The 12,856-nt window shown below is 44.3% G+C and overlaps 1 protein-coding gene across 2 annotated transcripts in view; it reads left to right on the top strand.

The window, feature by feature from the left end:
* scin (scinderin) overlaps positions 1-12,856 on the top strand; it is a 135,842-nt gene that overhangs the window by 101,330 nt on the left and 21,656 nt on the right. For both annotated transcript variants that reach the window (XM_068003923.1, XM_068003931.1), the window contains 2 exons: positions 6,516-6,606; positions 9,831-10,001. In XM_068003923.1, coding sequence (XP_067860024.1) covers positions 6,516-6,606; positions 9,831-10,001 — 262 coding nt within the window. The remainder of the gene's footprint in view (positions 1-6,515; positions 6,607-9,830; positions 10,002-12,856) is intronic.

The raw sequence follows: 12,856 nt of genomic DNA, 5'->3' as shown, positions 1-12,856 counted from the left end.
TTTAAGTAAAATAAGGCATTTTTGACCATGCAGCCTGAGTAATTCCATTTATCCTAATATATTACTTTATATATATAATCCATGAAATTCCGAGTGTCCGTTCCTGACAGTCTCACTCGATGGGGTAGAATCCTGTAATTTCAATGCTCTATGGTCTACTTGATTTGATCTAGAATGTTTTTATATGGAATCTGCATTTATCAGATTCATCAGAGAATGATTCAGAGCAGCGCACTTAACACATTAATCCAGAAACTCCTTCCTCCAACTCCCAGGCTTAGAAATGTGGGTGCACTCATTTACGGGCGCACGGATGGCACAGTGTACAATCCCTGCACCTGAATGGTGAGGCTCAAGGAGCCCCCAGGGTTGGGCCTCATTTGCCTGGAGCCGGCAAGCTGCACAGAATAACAATTAAAACTGCCACAAAAATTGAAGTGCTAATAAATACCAATGGTGCATGAAAAAAGAATCATAGAACCATAGAAAGTTACGGCACAGAAGGAGCCCATTTGGACCATCATGTCTGTTCCGGGTGAAAAAGAGCCATCCAGCTTAATCCCACTTTCCAACACTTGGCCTGTAGCCCTGTAGGTTACGGCACTCCAAGTGCATATCCAAGTACTTTTTAAATGAGTTGAGGGTTTCTGCCTCTACCACCCTCTCAGGCAGTGAGTTCCAGACCCCCACCACCCTCTGGGTGAAAACATCTCTCCTCAGCTCCTGACTAATCCTTCTACGAATTACTTTAAATCTATGCCCCCTGGTCACTGACCTCTCTGCTAAGGGAAATAGGTCCTCCCTATCCACTCTATCTAGTCCTGTCATAATTTTATATACCTCAATTAAATCTCCCCTCAGCCCCCTCTGTTCCAAAGAAAACAACCCCAGCCTATCCAATCTTTTCTCATAGCTAAAATTCTCCAGTCCTGGCAACATCCTCGTAAATCTCCTCTGTACCCTCTCTAGTACAATCACATCTTTCCTGTAATGTGGTGACCAGAACTGTACGCAGTACTCAAGCTGTGGCCTAACCAATGTTTTGTACAGTTCTAGCATAACCTCCCTGCTCTTATATTCTATGCCTCGGCTAATAACGGAAAGTATCCCGTATGCCTTTTTAACCACCTTATCTACCTTTCAGGGATCTGTGGACATGGATACCAAAATCCCCTTGTTCCTCTACACCTCTCACTATCCTCCCACTTATTGTGTACTCTCTTGCCTTGTTTGCCCTCCCCAAATGCATTACCTCACACTTCTCTGGATTGAATTCCATTTGCCACTTTTCTGCCCACCTGACCAATCCATTGATATCTTCCTGCAGTCTACAAGTTTCCTCCTCACTATCAAACACACGGCCAATTTTTGTATCACCTGCAAACGTCTTGATCAAGCCGCCCACATTCAAGTCCAAGTCATTATTATATACTACAAAAAGCAAGGGACATAGTACTGAGCCTCGTGGGACCCCACTGGAAACAGTCTACCTTTTGCAAAAACACCTGTCAACCCTTTGCTTCCTGCCACTGAGCCAATTTTGGATCCAACTAGCCACTTTCCCTTGGATCCCATGGGCTTTTACTTTTTCGACCAGTCTGCCATATGGGACCTTGTCAAAAGCCTAGCTGAAGTCCATGTACACTACATCAAACGTATTACCTCATCGACCCTCCCTGTTAACTGCTCAAAAAATTTAAACAAGTTAGACAGACACGACCTTCCCTTAACAAATCCATGCTGACTGTCCTTGATTAACCCGTGCCTTTCTAAATAACGATTTATGCTGTCCCTCAGAATCGATTCCAATAATTTGCCCACCACCGAGGTTAGACTGACTGGTCTATAATTACTCGGTCTATCTCTTTCTCACTTTTTAAACAGCGGTATAACGTTAGCAGTCCTCCAATCCTCTGGCACCACACCTGTAGCCAGGAACAATTGGAAAATGAAGGTCAGAGCCTCTGCTATTTCCTCCCTTGCTTCTCTTAACAGCCTGGGATACATTTCATCCGGGCCTGGCAATTTATCTACTTTCAAAGATGCTAAACCCCTTAATACTTCCTCTCTCACTAATTTTATCCCATCCAATATTTCACACTCCTCCTCCTTCACTACAATCTCTGCATCGTCCCACTCTTTTGTGAAGACAGACGCAAAGTATTCATGAAGAACCATACCCACATCTTCCACCTCCACACATAGGTTACCTTTTTGGTCTCTAATGGGCCCTACTCTTTCCTTAGTTATCCTCTTGATCTTTATGTATTTATAAAACATTTTTGGGTTTTCCTTAATTTTATTTGCCAGTATTTTTTCATGCCCTCTCTTTGCTTTCCTAATTTCCTTTTTAATTTCACCCCTGCACTTTCTAAACTCCTCTAGGCTTTCTGCAGTATTGAGCTCTTGGTGTCTGACATAAGCTTCCCTTTTTTGCCTTATCTTACCCTGTATGCCCCGTGTCATCCAGGGGCTCTATATTTGGCAGTCCCACTCTTTTTCTTTGTGCGAACATGTTTACTCTGAACCCATTGAATCTTCCCCTTGAATGCCTCCCTCTGCTCTGATACTGATTTACCTTTGAGTAGCTGTTTCCAGTCCACTTTTGCTTAATCACTTCTCAGCTTAGTAAAAGAAGAAAAGTTTGCAAGCAAATTCATAGTCTTCCTTTAGGAATTCACATGGTACAGGCCAGGTTACAGAGTTAGTCATGCGCCCATTTCATATGGACAAGCTCAGTATTAGGAACAGAGTTTTCCCGTGTGTGTGAAATTCAGTGAGGTAAACATGACCTTAATTTTCATGAATATAGCCATCTAAACATGCTTAGCATGTGTGTAAGATATCAATGTAATGAAGCATTGTGTGAACACAGTGTAAACTGACTAAATCTGATATGTAAATTCCTGTTAAAATTTATTTTCTTTAAAATAAACTGTTGCCGTGTTGTTATACTCTTTGACCTCTTACAAAGGTGCCAATATGTTTCGCTGTGGATTCCTCAAATGAGGATCACAAAATCTGAGACGATCCTCAAGGTGGTGTAAACGGTGCTTGTGTTTTATACGCTGCAATTTCCTGGTAAGGGCGTGTATGCTACCACAGTGCAATTTAGATTATCTTTGCACATCCCAGATGCATTTTAGTTTGGATTTTTCACTCCCTGTGTACCTCAGAGGGCTGGGCTTTGCAGCTGCCCCATGGCTGTACTTCTGACCCTGGCCGATTTTCCAGGGTCAGGCTAATTTGCATTTCTTTGGTGACCCTCCTGCTTCCATCAGTGAACTCACCTCAGGGGAGGGCGGAGAATAAAATGGCCACAACAGGCCTCAGGAGACTGCCACAGTGTAGCACGGTCAGAGACATTCGACAATGCATTAGACAACTGCAATCAATTATACTGCAATTGAATGTTTTAAGCAAGAACAGCCCCCGCCACTGCTTTGGCAAACTCTGGAGGCCCGGAACTCATTGGCACAAATAACAGGATATAGGTCAAATGACCTATATCCTGTAATTTGCATATCACTTGAATACACCTACCCAGACTCAGTCAGACGTATTCTAAGTTCCTGTCACTTCAAGTGGAAAATTCCAGGACCTCAGGGAACTGGAGGAATGGCTCCACCTCAAGTCGCTGGTGTAATGCTGGGGAGCCAGTATAATTCCAGCATTAAATGACAGCCTTTACTTTCTATTGGACAGGGTGGATGATTGAGCTGGAGAGTTTTTACCATGTTCCAATTAGAATCATAGAATGATTACAGCACAGAAGGAGGCCATTCGGCCCATCGAGCCCATGCCAGTTATAGTTATAGTTCTAAAGTGAAATAAGTTGATCAATGTTAACAAATGTGTTTTATATCATTGCACCATGGGGTAGAAATTTGTCTTGAACAGTAGCACAAAACAGGTGGTATGGCATCGGCCTATTCAATCCCATTAAAGGCTGCAGGCCAATGTTGATACTGCCTGTTTTGCGCTACTGTCCAAGACAGATTTCTGCCCCAATTGGGGTAAATTTTAACGGAGATTTGGGAAGAGGGCGGGGAATGGGGTAGGGGGAGAGGATTCCTGATGGGAAACCCGGAAGTACGGATTTCCCGGGCGTCCTTACGATTTTGACATAAGGACGTCTTTCATTTTTTTCAGTAGGTTTCCCGCCCGACAGGCCAGCCTGATTGACAGGCTGGTCTCAGTCGGACGGGAGAACAGCCAGGGAGCGGATGCCAGCAGGTAACTCATAGATCGTGGGGGGGGGGGGGGGGGGGGCGGAATCGGAGATCGACGGGGGAGGTCGGACATGGTAGGGGGGTGGGGGTGTTGGTCGATCGCGTGTGTAGGATCGCGGCAGGTAAGCTTGTTGGGCCTGGAGGAAACACTGCTGCTCCTCCTGGCCCACAAGCAGTGCAATAAAGGCACTTACCTGTTGATTTGGCCCTTCTCGCCTCCTCTTACCTGGCGTGAAGCAGAAAGCCCGGGAATCCTGGCCCCCAAAAGTTAAAAATAAAAACCTGTCAAAATGGAGGCCCGCAGCCTCCTTAAAAGATTTTGCTGACTGACCTGCCACCTGAGAGCGGGTTGTTCACCCGCGCCACCCACCTCCCCCCGACCCGCCTCCGTTAAAACTGGAAGTGGGCGGGTTGGAGACGACTTGAGGTCGAGTTTTACATTTTTACAATTTTTACCTTCCCACCCGCCCCCACCCACCGACTCGTGGGGTTAAAATTTACCCCCATTTGTTTGTAAATAACTGAGAAAAAGTTTTTCCGAAGCAATTTTTCATACAATCAGTGCCCCTTTAATGAAGAACTATTTTTTTAAAGGGCCACTTTTACTTGGGAATGTTTAATACAAGACACTTCAGTAGCTTTTTAAGTGAACAGAGTTACAAGCACTGAGCTGATGTTATCCTCATCTTACTGATCGTGCCTGTCTCCACCTGTCAGATTGTGAATGCATTGCAAATTTCCAAGCTGAACCTCCTGCTATTTAGACTTGCTACAGCAGTCAACAAAGTAGTGTTTAGGCTGTGCTTTAACTTAAGCCTATGTGAATACCCCTTGGTAGTGTGATATCCATACTTCTTTATTATCCAAATACTGAAAATTAAATCCAATATATTATGGCATTTCTAAACATGTTGGGCACACAGTATGGATTCTACATATTCTAATGTTTTGATTATTCCTTCCTAATTACTGTGGCTGCCCAATTCTTTTCAGTACATTCCCATTAATTCTTTATTAGATGCTATCACACTTTTTTTACATTTCAATCCACTCTCATATCTTTACACAGCAGTTTTGTACACATATATTGTGCTCTTTATCATCAGATGCTTCTGGTATCAGTCGGGTAGCAGTGCTCACAGCTTCCTTTGAAAGGCCATTGAAATCCAAATTACTGAGATAGAAATCAATGAAAATAGTGAGTTATTTTATGTGGGGATTTTGATTCTAAAATGACCCATCTTTCACTGAGAAAGATAACATTATACTGAAGTGAGATCCCTCAGTTGCCACTTAGGCATATTTATCTTTTTTTTGACTGACAAGCTGGAATGATAACAGAAATGCACAATATTAACTCAACATATCAAAGCTTTCAAGTACAATAATAGCCTTATTGTACTTTGTAAAATTAATTTTAAAATCTCAAAACAAGGCAAAATTCTATTTTATTTGTAACAGCTGTTTTGCAAACATGAAGGCTTGAAAGGGATTTATTAAAGGGGCACTGTCTTCATCACAGACTGGTGGCAAATTTTCACTCTATGCTTCACACACTTATGACACAATGACATGACTAGAAATGTATCAGCGTGTCACTGATAGCATCATCTTATTGAGCAAAATTACCACTTGCTTTTCTGGTTCTTCCTTTTCTGATTTTTCTCCCTCTATCAAGGAAAAAGGTTTAGCAGATACTTTGCCATGAAGACACTGGGGTAAAGCGTTTGTGTTTCAGGCATCAGGGTGTCCATTACTATGTTTAAATTTTTTCCTGGGTGGTCTTGTGCTACCCAGCTTACCTGCAGGTAAGGACTGTTAGGCCTGAAAAGACCAATTTTGCTCAGCACTTTCCTCCTTTCCCTCTCTCCCTAAAAAATGCCCTTGGGATGTGTAGGCACCAGTAACTGTTTATATACTGCTGATGTACGACACCCTGCTCCACGAGGTCAGTTCATTCGTGTGCAGGCACACACAATTGGTAATTTTGACTTTTGGATGATAATGTAAAATGGGTGATATCGATTTAGCCGCCCATTATACATCTCTCACGAGTTTCATTTTCATTGAAGTCAATAGAAATGAAAATCGAGAGAGGTGTGTAACAGTTTTACACTATCACCCAAAGTCAAAATTACCCTCTCAGTATCTAAGGAGCAGCTTGCATGGTTCCACAATATTGGCCCCAGTGACATATCAAGTTCCCTCCAAATTAAAAAAATATATATTCAGTTCTCTAATTTATAAAAAAGGGATTAATTTGATCAGCTTTATTTATTTCAGGCAAGGAACCTATGCAACAAAAGATGAAATCACCATGTCTGCATTCCTCACAGTCAATCTCGATCAGTCACTTGGTGGGCAAGCTGTTCAAGTAAGTTTCTCTGTTTTTAAGGGAATGTCAGAGTTGTGTCACTAGAGGCCTCTGTTGTTACAGTGAAGAGCGTTACCAGTTTAAAAACAATTGGAATAGGCTGTTTTGCATTCTTGAAACGCAAATGAAATCCTGGATTTCAAAAATTATCTGTTTTAAAAATCCCAATCTTTAATTTAATGGGGCTATGAAGCTAAAAAAAAGTAGAGAAAAGCTGATATATATACTTTGCAAAACAGCAACTGTAAAACGTAGGTCAGTCTGAGCATCAGTATAAAGGTCACTAGCTACAACTGATTTGTTATATCATAAACATCAAATAAAGTGCAGCAATTTACCAGAGAAGTAAACCATGATTATCTGTTGCTTACATGAATTTATTACTTTTGTAACAGGCATGTTTGAGATTAGTTCCAGGTTATAATTGAGTTTTCTATTTTTGGGGAAGTTATTATAAATATATAAAAATCAGTGTAAGTCTTGTCAAATGGTAGAAGAAAGGTTACAGCAGAAGCTGACCCATTTGTGCTCATCAGTTTCAACTAAATGTCAAATTCCAACAATACCCATCACGAAGGACATTGTGCCTATATATTTCTTATGACATCAGCCAAGTTTAAAAATATTTATAAAGAAGACATGCTGATATATGTGTGCATCAAAAAAGGAAATGCTTGCATAATGAAAAGAAAACTTTATATTAAAAAAACTGCTGGAATTGCAGGCAAGTCTAAATGTGACTATGTTATAAGGTGTAAACTTTCTAAGTCATGTCCCCCATGCAGAATCTCGCCGGCCAGGAGCAGAAATCAGAAATTCAGGTGTACGTGCTGCCCATGATTTTCTGTCCAATAATTTAGTGCAGCGAGCCAGGTTCTGTGCTGGAAATGCAGTTTTGTAAAATTATTCCTACAATATATAAAATGTGATATGTACTCCAGTGAAACATGAGGGCCAATTTTAACTCGGTCTATCAGGCAGAAACAGGCAGCCCTAAAGTCAGACTGTTGCACTTACTGCCCCATTCCCACTCAGATTCTGCCTGCCGCCATTTTGTCCAGGGCCTTGGCATGGGTGGCCAAGGCAACCGCTTGAATCAAGCAGGAGCCTCATTAAATTATGCAAATCGGGGTCCTATAATGTACATGGGATACAGATTGCAATTTCGAGGCGTGTGCTGCACACAATCCGCCCATTCGTACCGGGCGGTGAACGGCCTAGCCAACAGTCCTTCAAAGGACCACTAGCGACCCCTCACAAAACAGCCCAGGAAGTATCTAATCTTTTTTGGTGGGACAAAAAAACTGTGGCCTGGTGCTGGACTGCCTGAGGACACCCCTCCCTCAGGATCGCCTTCCGTCCCTTTAGCTCCAGCTCTCAACTAGCTCAGAGTGGGAGCCAGGAGATTTCCCACCCTCCCAGAACTGGTGAGCTGCAGTGTTACCGCAGTTCATCGGTGGAATGGAAATGAGGGCTGGTACCTCCCACCAGGCCTCCCACCGGCAAGGACAGGTGGGTGGTAGGTGCGCTCTGCCTGCCACCTGACCATTCTCTGCCAGGAGTTAAAATCTGACTAATAATCTGTTACTTTACAATAAAGCTATCATTTCCAGTCACATGTCAAAACCATACACGTTATTTTCCTGTTAAATATCTCTCTTGCCGTTGCTTGAAAATTGCATGAAAAACAGCCATCCTGGCCAATTGGTGCTGGTAACTGAAAATCTAATAGGAATAGACAAAAGAGAAATGGAACAGGAAATCTCACCATTGGATAAAAAAGTCAAGACTATTATTATTTAAAAAAACAAAGGTTGGGAATATATTATAGACTGAATATTCACTGCAACAGCTTCCTTAATGGGCAATCCCCTAGAATGTTTCTCTGTTAGCATGCTTATATGACAAGTCCTCCATTCATTAGCTACCATTATAAGGCTGCTTTTTTTTTGACCATATCCCACCCATCCCCCAACACCCATCCCTTTCTTTCAAGAATAGATGACCTTTCATTTCTCTCCTTTCCTGCTCCTCCCCACACATGCATATCTTTTTGGATATAATGCTGCAGCAGGATCATGCCCTTTCTGAAACCTAGCATGTTGTAGGATTAAAAACAGAAAATGCCAGAAATACTCAGCAAGTCAGGCAGCATCTGTGGAGAAAGAAACAGAGTTAATGCTTCAGGTCGTGACCCTTCGTCAGTGTTGTAAGATTGTTCTATTTTGTGAGAAGTGTGCACAAATCAGATTTTGTAACAGGCATGTTTGAGATTAGTTCCAGGTTATAATTGAGTTTTCTATTTTTGGGGAAGTTATTATAAATATATAAAAATCAGTGTAAGTCTTGTCAAATGGTAGAAGAAAGGTTACTGATCCTTTCCACCATTCCATTTTAAACATACCAATATTGTCTTCTGCTGATGAATCCGGTATAAATTTCTGTTTAATCTTTGTTGTGGCTACTTTAGTGCCAGTGCTTACTTTCATCTCGATGAGAAGATAATTATAAGTGTATGCTTCACATTTATCTCATTCTTTAGGATGTTGGTCCTTTGATAACTCTGATCTTTTCATCCAGTTGTTTCCAAACCCAATGTGACTATTGTTTACTAAAGTAGAAATTATTCAGAATATTTGCTGCAAGCTTACAATTTAACTCCAGGTAGCTATTTGAAAGTCACAATTTGGGTTTTCAGCCACTGGGCCTTCATTGCTATAGCCTCCAGAGGACCCTGGGAAAACTACCTCTTTAGGTGGGTCCAGACTCCTCTGGAGGCGTTAAGTTCCTCTTTGACCTTACAACACCACTGCCAATGTCGAGGCTAGCGACTAGCTGATAATGCATAATTCAAATCAAAGAACCTGCTTATCAAGGTAACAAATCCCATTTAGACCGAACCAAACTCCACCCGATTGGCTTTATTTTGTAAATAAGTTTTGAATTGCATTTGACTGATGCAAATATTCTTTGGTTACATGAAGAGTTTGTGTTTACCCGCACTGAAATAATGAGTAATTTTGTCCAAAAGGCTTAACCTAAATATACTGAAGAGAATGTTAGGTGGCAACTTATGGATGTGTAATAACTTAACCACAATTTTGATTAGAAAGACAACAATTGTTATTGTGCAGAAACCAATATTAATGTGACTGCTACAATATTTCAAAGCATGGAATTCATCACTTTAGATCAGAGTACTATTGGTTTTCTTTCTTCTAAAGGTTCGGGTGACCCAAGGGAAGGAGCCTTCTCATCTGCTCAGTTTGTTTAAAGACAAGCCACTTATTATTTATAAGAATGGAACATCACGGAAAGAAGGTCAGGCCCCTGTCCCTCCGAAACGCCTTTTTCAAGTCAGAAAGAATCTGGCTACTATTACAAGAATTGTGGAGGTAAGAAGGTTCATCTTAGGACATACAGACGTTAATGAATAGCTACTGTATTTGTGACTCAGCTATCAATGTGACCTTAACCTTAGTGGTTTGAAAAACATAGTAGGCTTTTTTGAAGAAGATAAAGACAATGGGCTTGATTTTCGGACGTCCGAGCTGGCGGGTTCGTGGCGGGGGTGCTCCGAAAATCGGGGATTCCCGGGTCGGGTCCGGAGCCCGGCTTCCGGGTTCTCCAGTGATGCGCTTAGATGCGCGCGCAGCCCCCGCATGCGGGACTCCCGCTGGCAATTAAAGCCAGCGGGATCCCACTTAAACCAATTAAGTAGATAGTTCAGGTCGTTTGCAGACCTGATTTGTAGGATATTTTAGGAGGGGTGGGATTTTCAACTCAATTGAGACTGTTTCCCATACTGGGGGAAGCACTCCCAGTTGAAACGGACGTGTTGCAGCCACCAGCCTGTGGGGGCTGCAAAGGTCCATTTGACAGGTGAGGGGGGAGACACTCACTCATTGCAGGAGGCCACTCTGTCACTTTGGACAAAGTTTGGCCTGCACCACCCTCCTCCAAACACTAAAATTCACCAACTTGGAACCTCAACCCCGGTGTGCGGACACATTTACCTACCTTGCGGACCCCCTCAAATGTACATCTTCTGGATGGGGGCTGCCATAGCTGCAGTCATGACCTCCTCGGAGGACGAACAGCATCACCAGCCACGCCGTCCACCTCTGACACGTGGAGCTCCACAACACAGTGCTGTGACACATCCACCTGCACAGCAGGAGGGAGGGCAACCGCAGAGAGAGATGCATCGCAGAGGGCACTACCCTCGCCACAGGGTCTGCAGACCAAGGCTCAGCTTCCTGGACCTCTCTGAGGAGCAGTGGATACGGAGGCTCAGAGTCAGTCGCCAGGTACTCGTGGACATCTGCAGCCTCCTTAATGACGAGCTGCTCCCGGATGGACTGAGCAGCATCTTCTTACCTATCGCTGTCAAAGTCACCACTGCCCTCAACTTCTTCGCCTCCGGATCCTTCCAGGGTGCCACCAAGGACATCACCAGGGTGTCTCAGTCGTCTGCACACAAGTGCATAAGGCAGGTCACCGACGGCTTGTTCTGCAGAGCCTCGCACTATATCAACTTCCCCATGGATGACCTCAGCCAGATGGAGAGAGCAGTGGGATTCCACGCTGTGGCTGGCTTCCCATGGGTGCATGGTGTAATCGATTGCACCCATATAGCAATACGAGCCCCTCCACACGAGCCAGGACTGTTCGTCAACAGGAAGGGCTATCATTCCATGAACACTCAGCTCATCTGTGACCACCGCAAAAGATTCCTTCACGTGTGCGCCAGATACCCTGGCCGCTGCCACGATTCCTTCATCCTCATGGAGTCCAACGTCCCGCCCCTCTTCCACTCACCCAACACCCGCAAGGACTGGCTCCTCGGGGACAAGGGATATCCCCTGCACACGTGGCTTATGACACCTCTGAGGAACCCCATCACCGAGCCACAGCGTCGATCTAACGACAGCCACATCGCTACCAGGTCTACAATTGAGCATGCTATAGGGCTGCTCAAGATGCGATTCAGGTGCCTTGATCACTCTGGGGGAGCCCTTCAATACGCGCCGCACAGAGTGGAAAGCATTATAGTCGTCTGTTATGCCCTGCACAACATGGCACAACAGAGAGGGGTGCTGCTGGAGGGGGCCCCATCCACATCTGCCACCCATATTGAGGATGAGGAGGAGGAGGAACGACCCATGGGCAGAACAGCGGCTCACCTGGCTGCTTGTGAGGCCAGGGAGTCACTGATATGTGAACGGTTCTCCTAGTATCAGACTGTGTGAAGAGTCCAGTCCTCACCATCTGGACAGAGGAGCGGCCACACCAGCCCCCTCCCCTGCCCCCTGCACAAAACAGTGGTGCAACTACACCTACAACCAATGTAAAATTACCCAATGGGTGGCATCAAGTGTGCGTGTTCATGGTGAACCTATTCCACAAGCCAGTCAAGAATGGTCAAGACGTGGCAGTAGTGGTGATAATAATAGGATTTATTGTGCATATGGCAGAAAACAAATATAAATGAAAAACATGACAAATTGTCAAACACCCTTGTGCATGATCTTTGTGCTCACAAAACCTTCGCTTTATGTTTACGGGAACCCCTACGTGGTGCTACCCCTGTGGCTTCAGCAGAGGTAGTGGCAGGTTGCTCTTGTCCATGCCCTGACCGATGAGATGCTTTGCATGGACGCCCTCTGGGTTTCGGTGCCCGTGAGGACCCCTCCAAAGACTGCTCCACCTGCACCTGTGCAGGGGCAGACTCGAGCACCTGGAAAGGAGACAGCACTGAGGGTACTGGTTAAGAGGGGGGCAACGGGTGAGACATGGAAGTGCTTTGAGTGGCGTCCCCACTTCCATGTCCCCTTTCGCCATCATCCATATCCTGGGCCTTCTGGCATCTCTTCTCCTATCAAGGCAAAACACAGAGAGGCGGGATTGAGTGATGGTTACATAGTGACCCACTGCATGCATTAGTGTGGGTGGGGTGACCGTGAGGAAAATGCATGGGAAGGCACATGTGAGACATAGCCATGAGATTGTATGAGGATTGGGTTGCGTGATAGTGTTTGAATGGGAACTGGAGTGGTGAGTAAGTGCAGGCAAGGTGAGGATGATGGCTGAGTGGATGTGAGGAGTGATGTGAGTACGTTGTGGTGGCAGTGCAGAAGGAGTTATGTGGTGGCGGAGGTGATGAGGAAGACGGAGTGTGGGAGAATGCGTAAGTATACTCATTTTGGCTGACCTGGTTAGGTCATTAAAGCGTTTCCTGCACTGGACC

This window comes from Heptranchias perlo, chromosome 2, assembly GCF_035084215.1.
Source record: "Heptranchias perlo isolate sHepPer1 chromosome 2, sHepPer1.hap1, whole genome shotgun sequence".
In the NCBI taxonomy this organism is placed as follows: Eukaryota; Metazoa; Chordata; class Chondrichthyes; order Hexanchiformes; family Hexanchidae; genus Heptranchias; species Heptranchias perlo.
The sequence above is the reverse complement of the archived record's forward strand: the minus strand, read 5'-3'. Positions and strand labels throughout refer to the sequence as shown.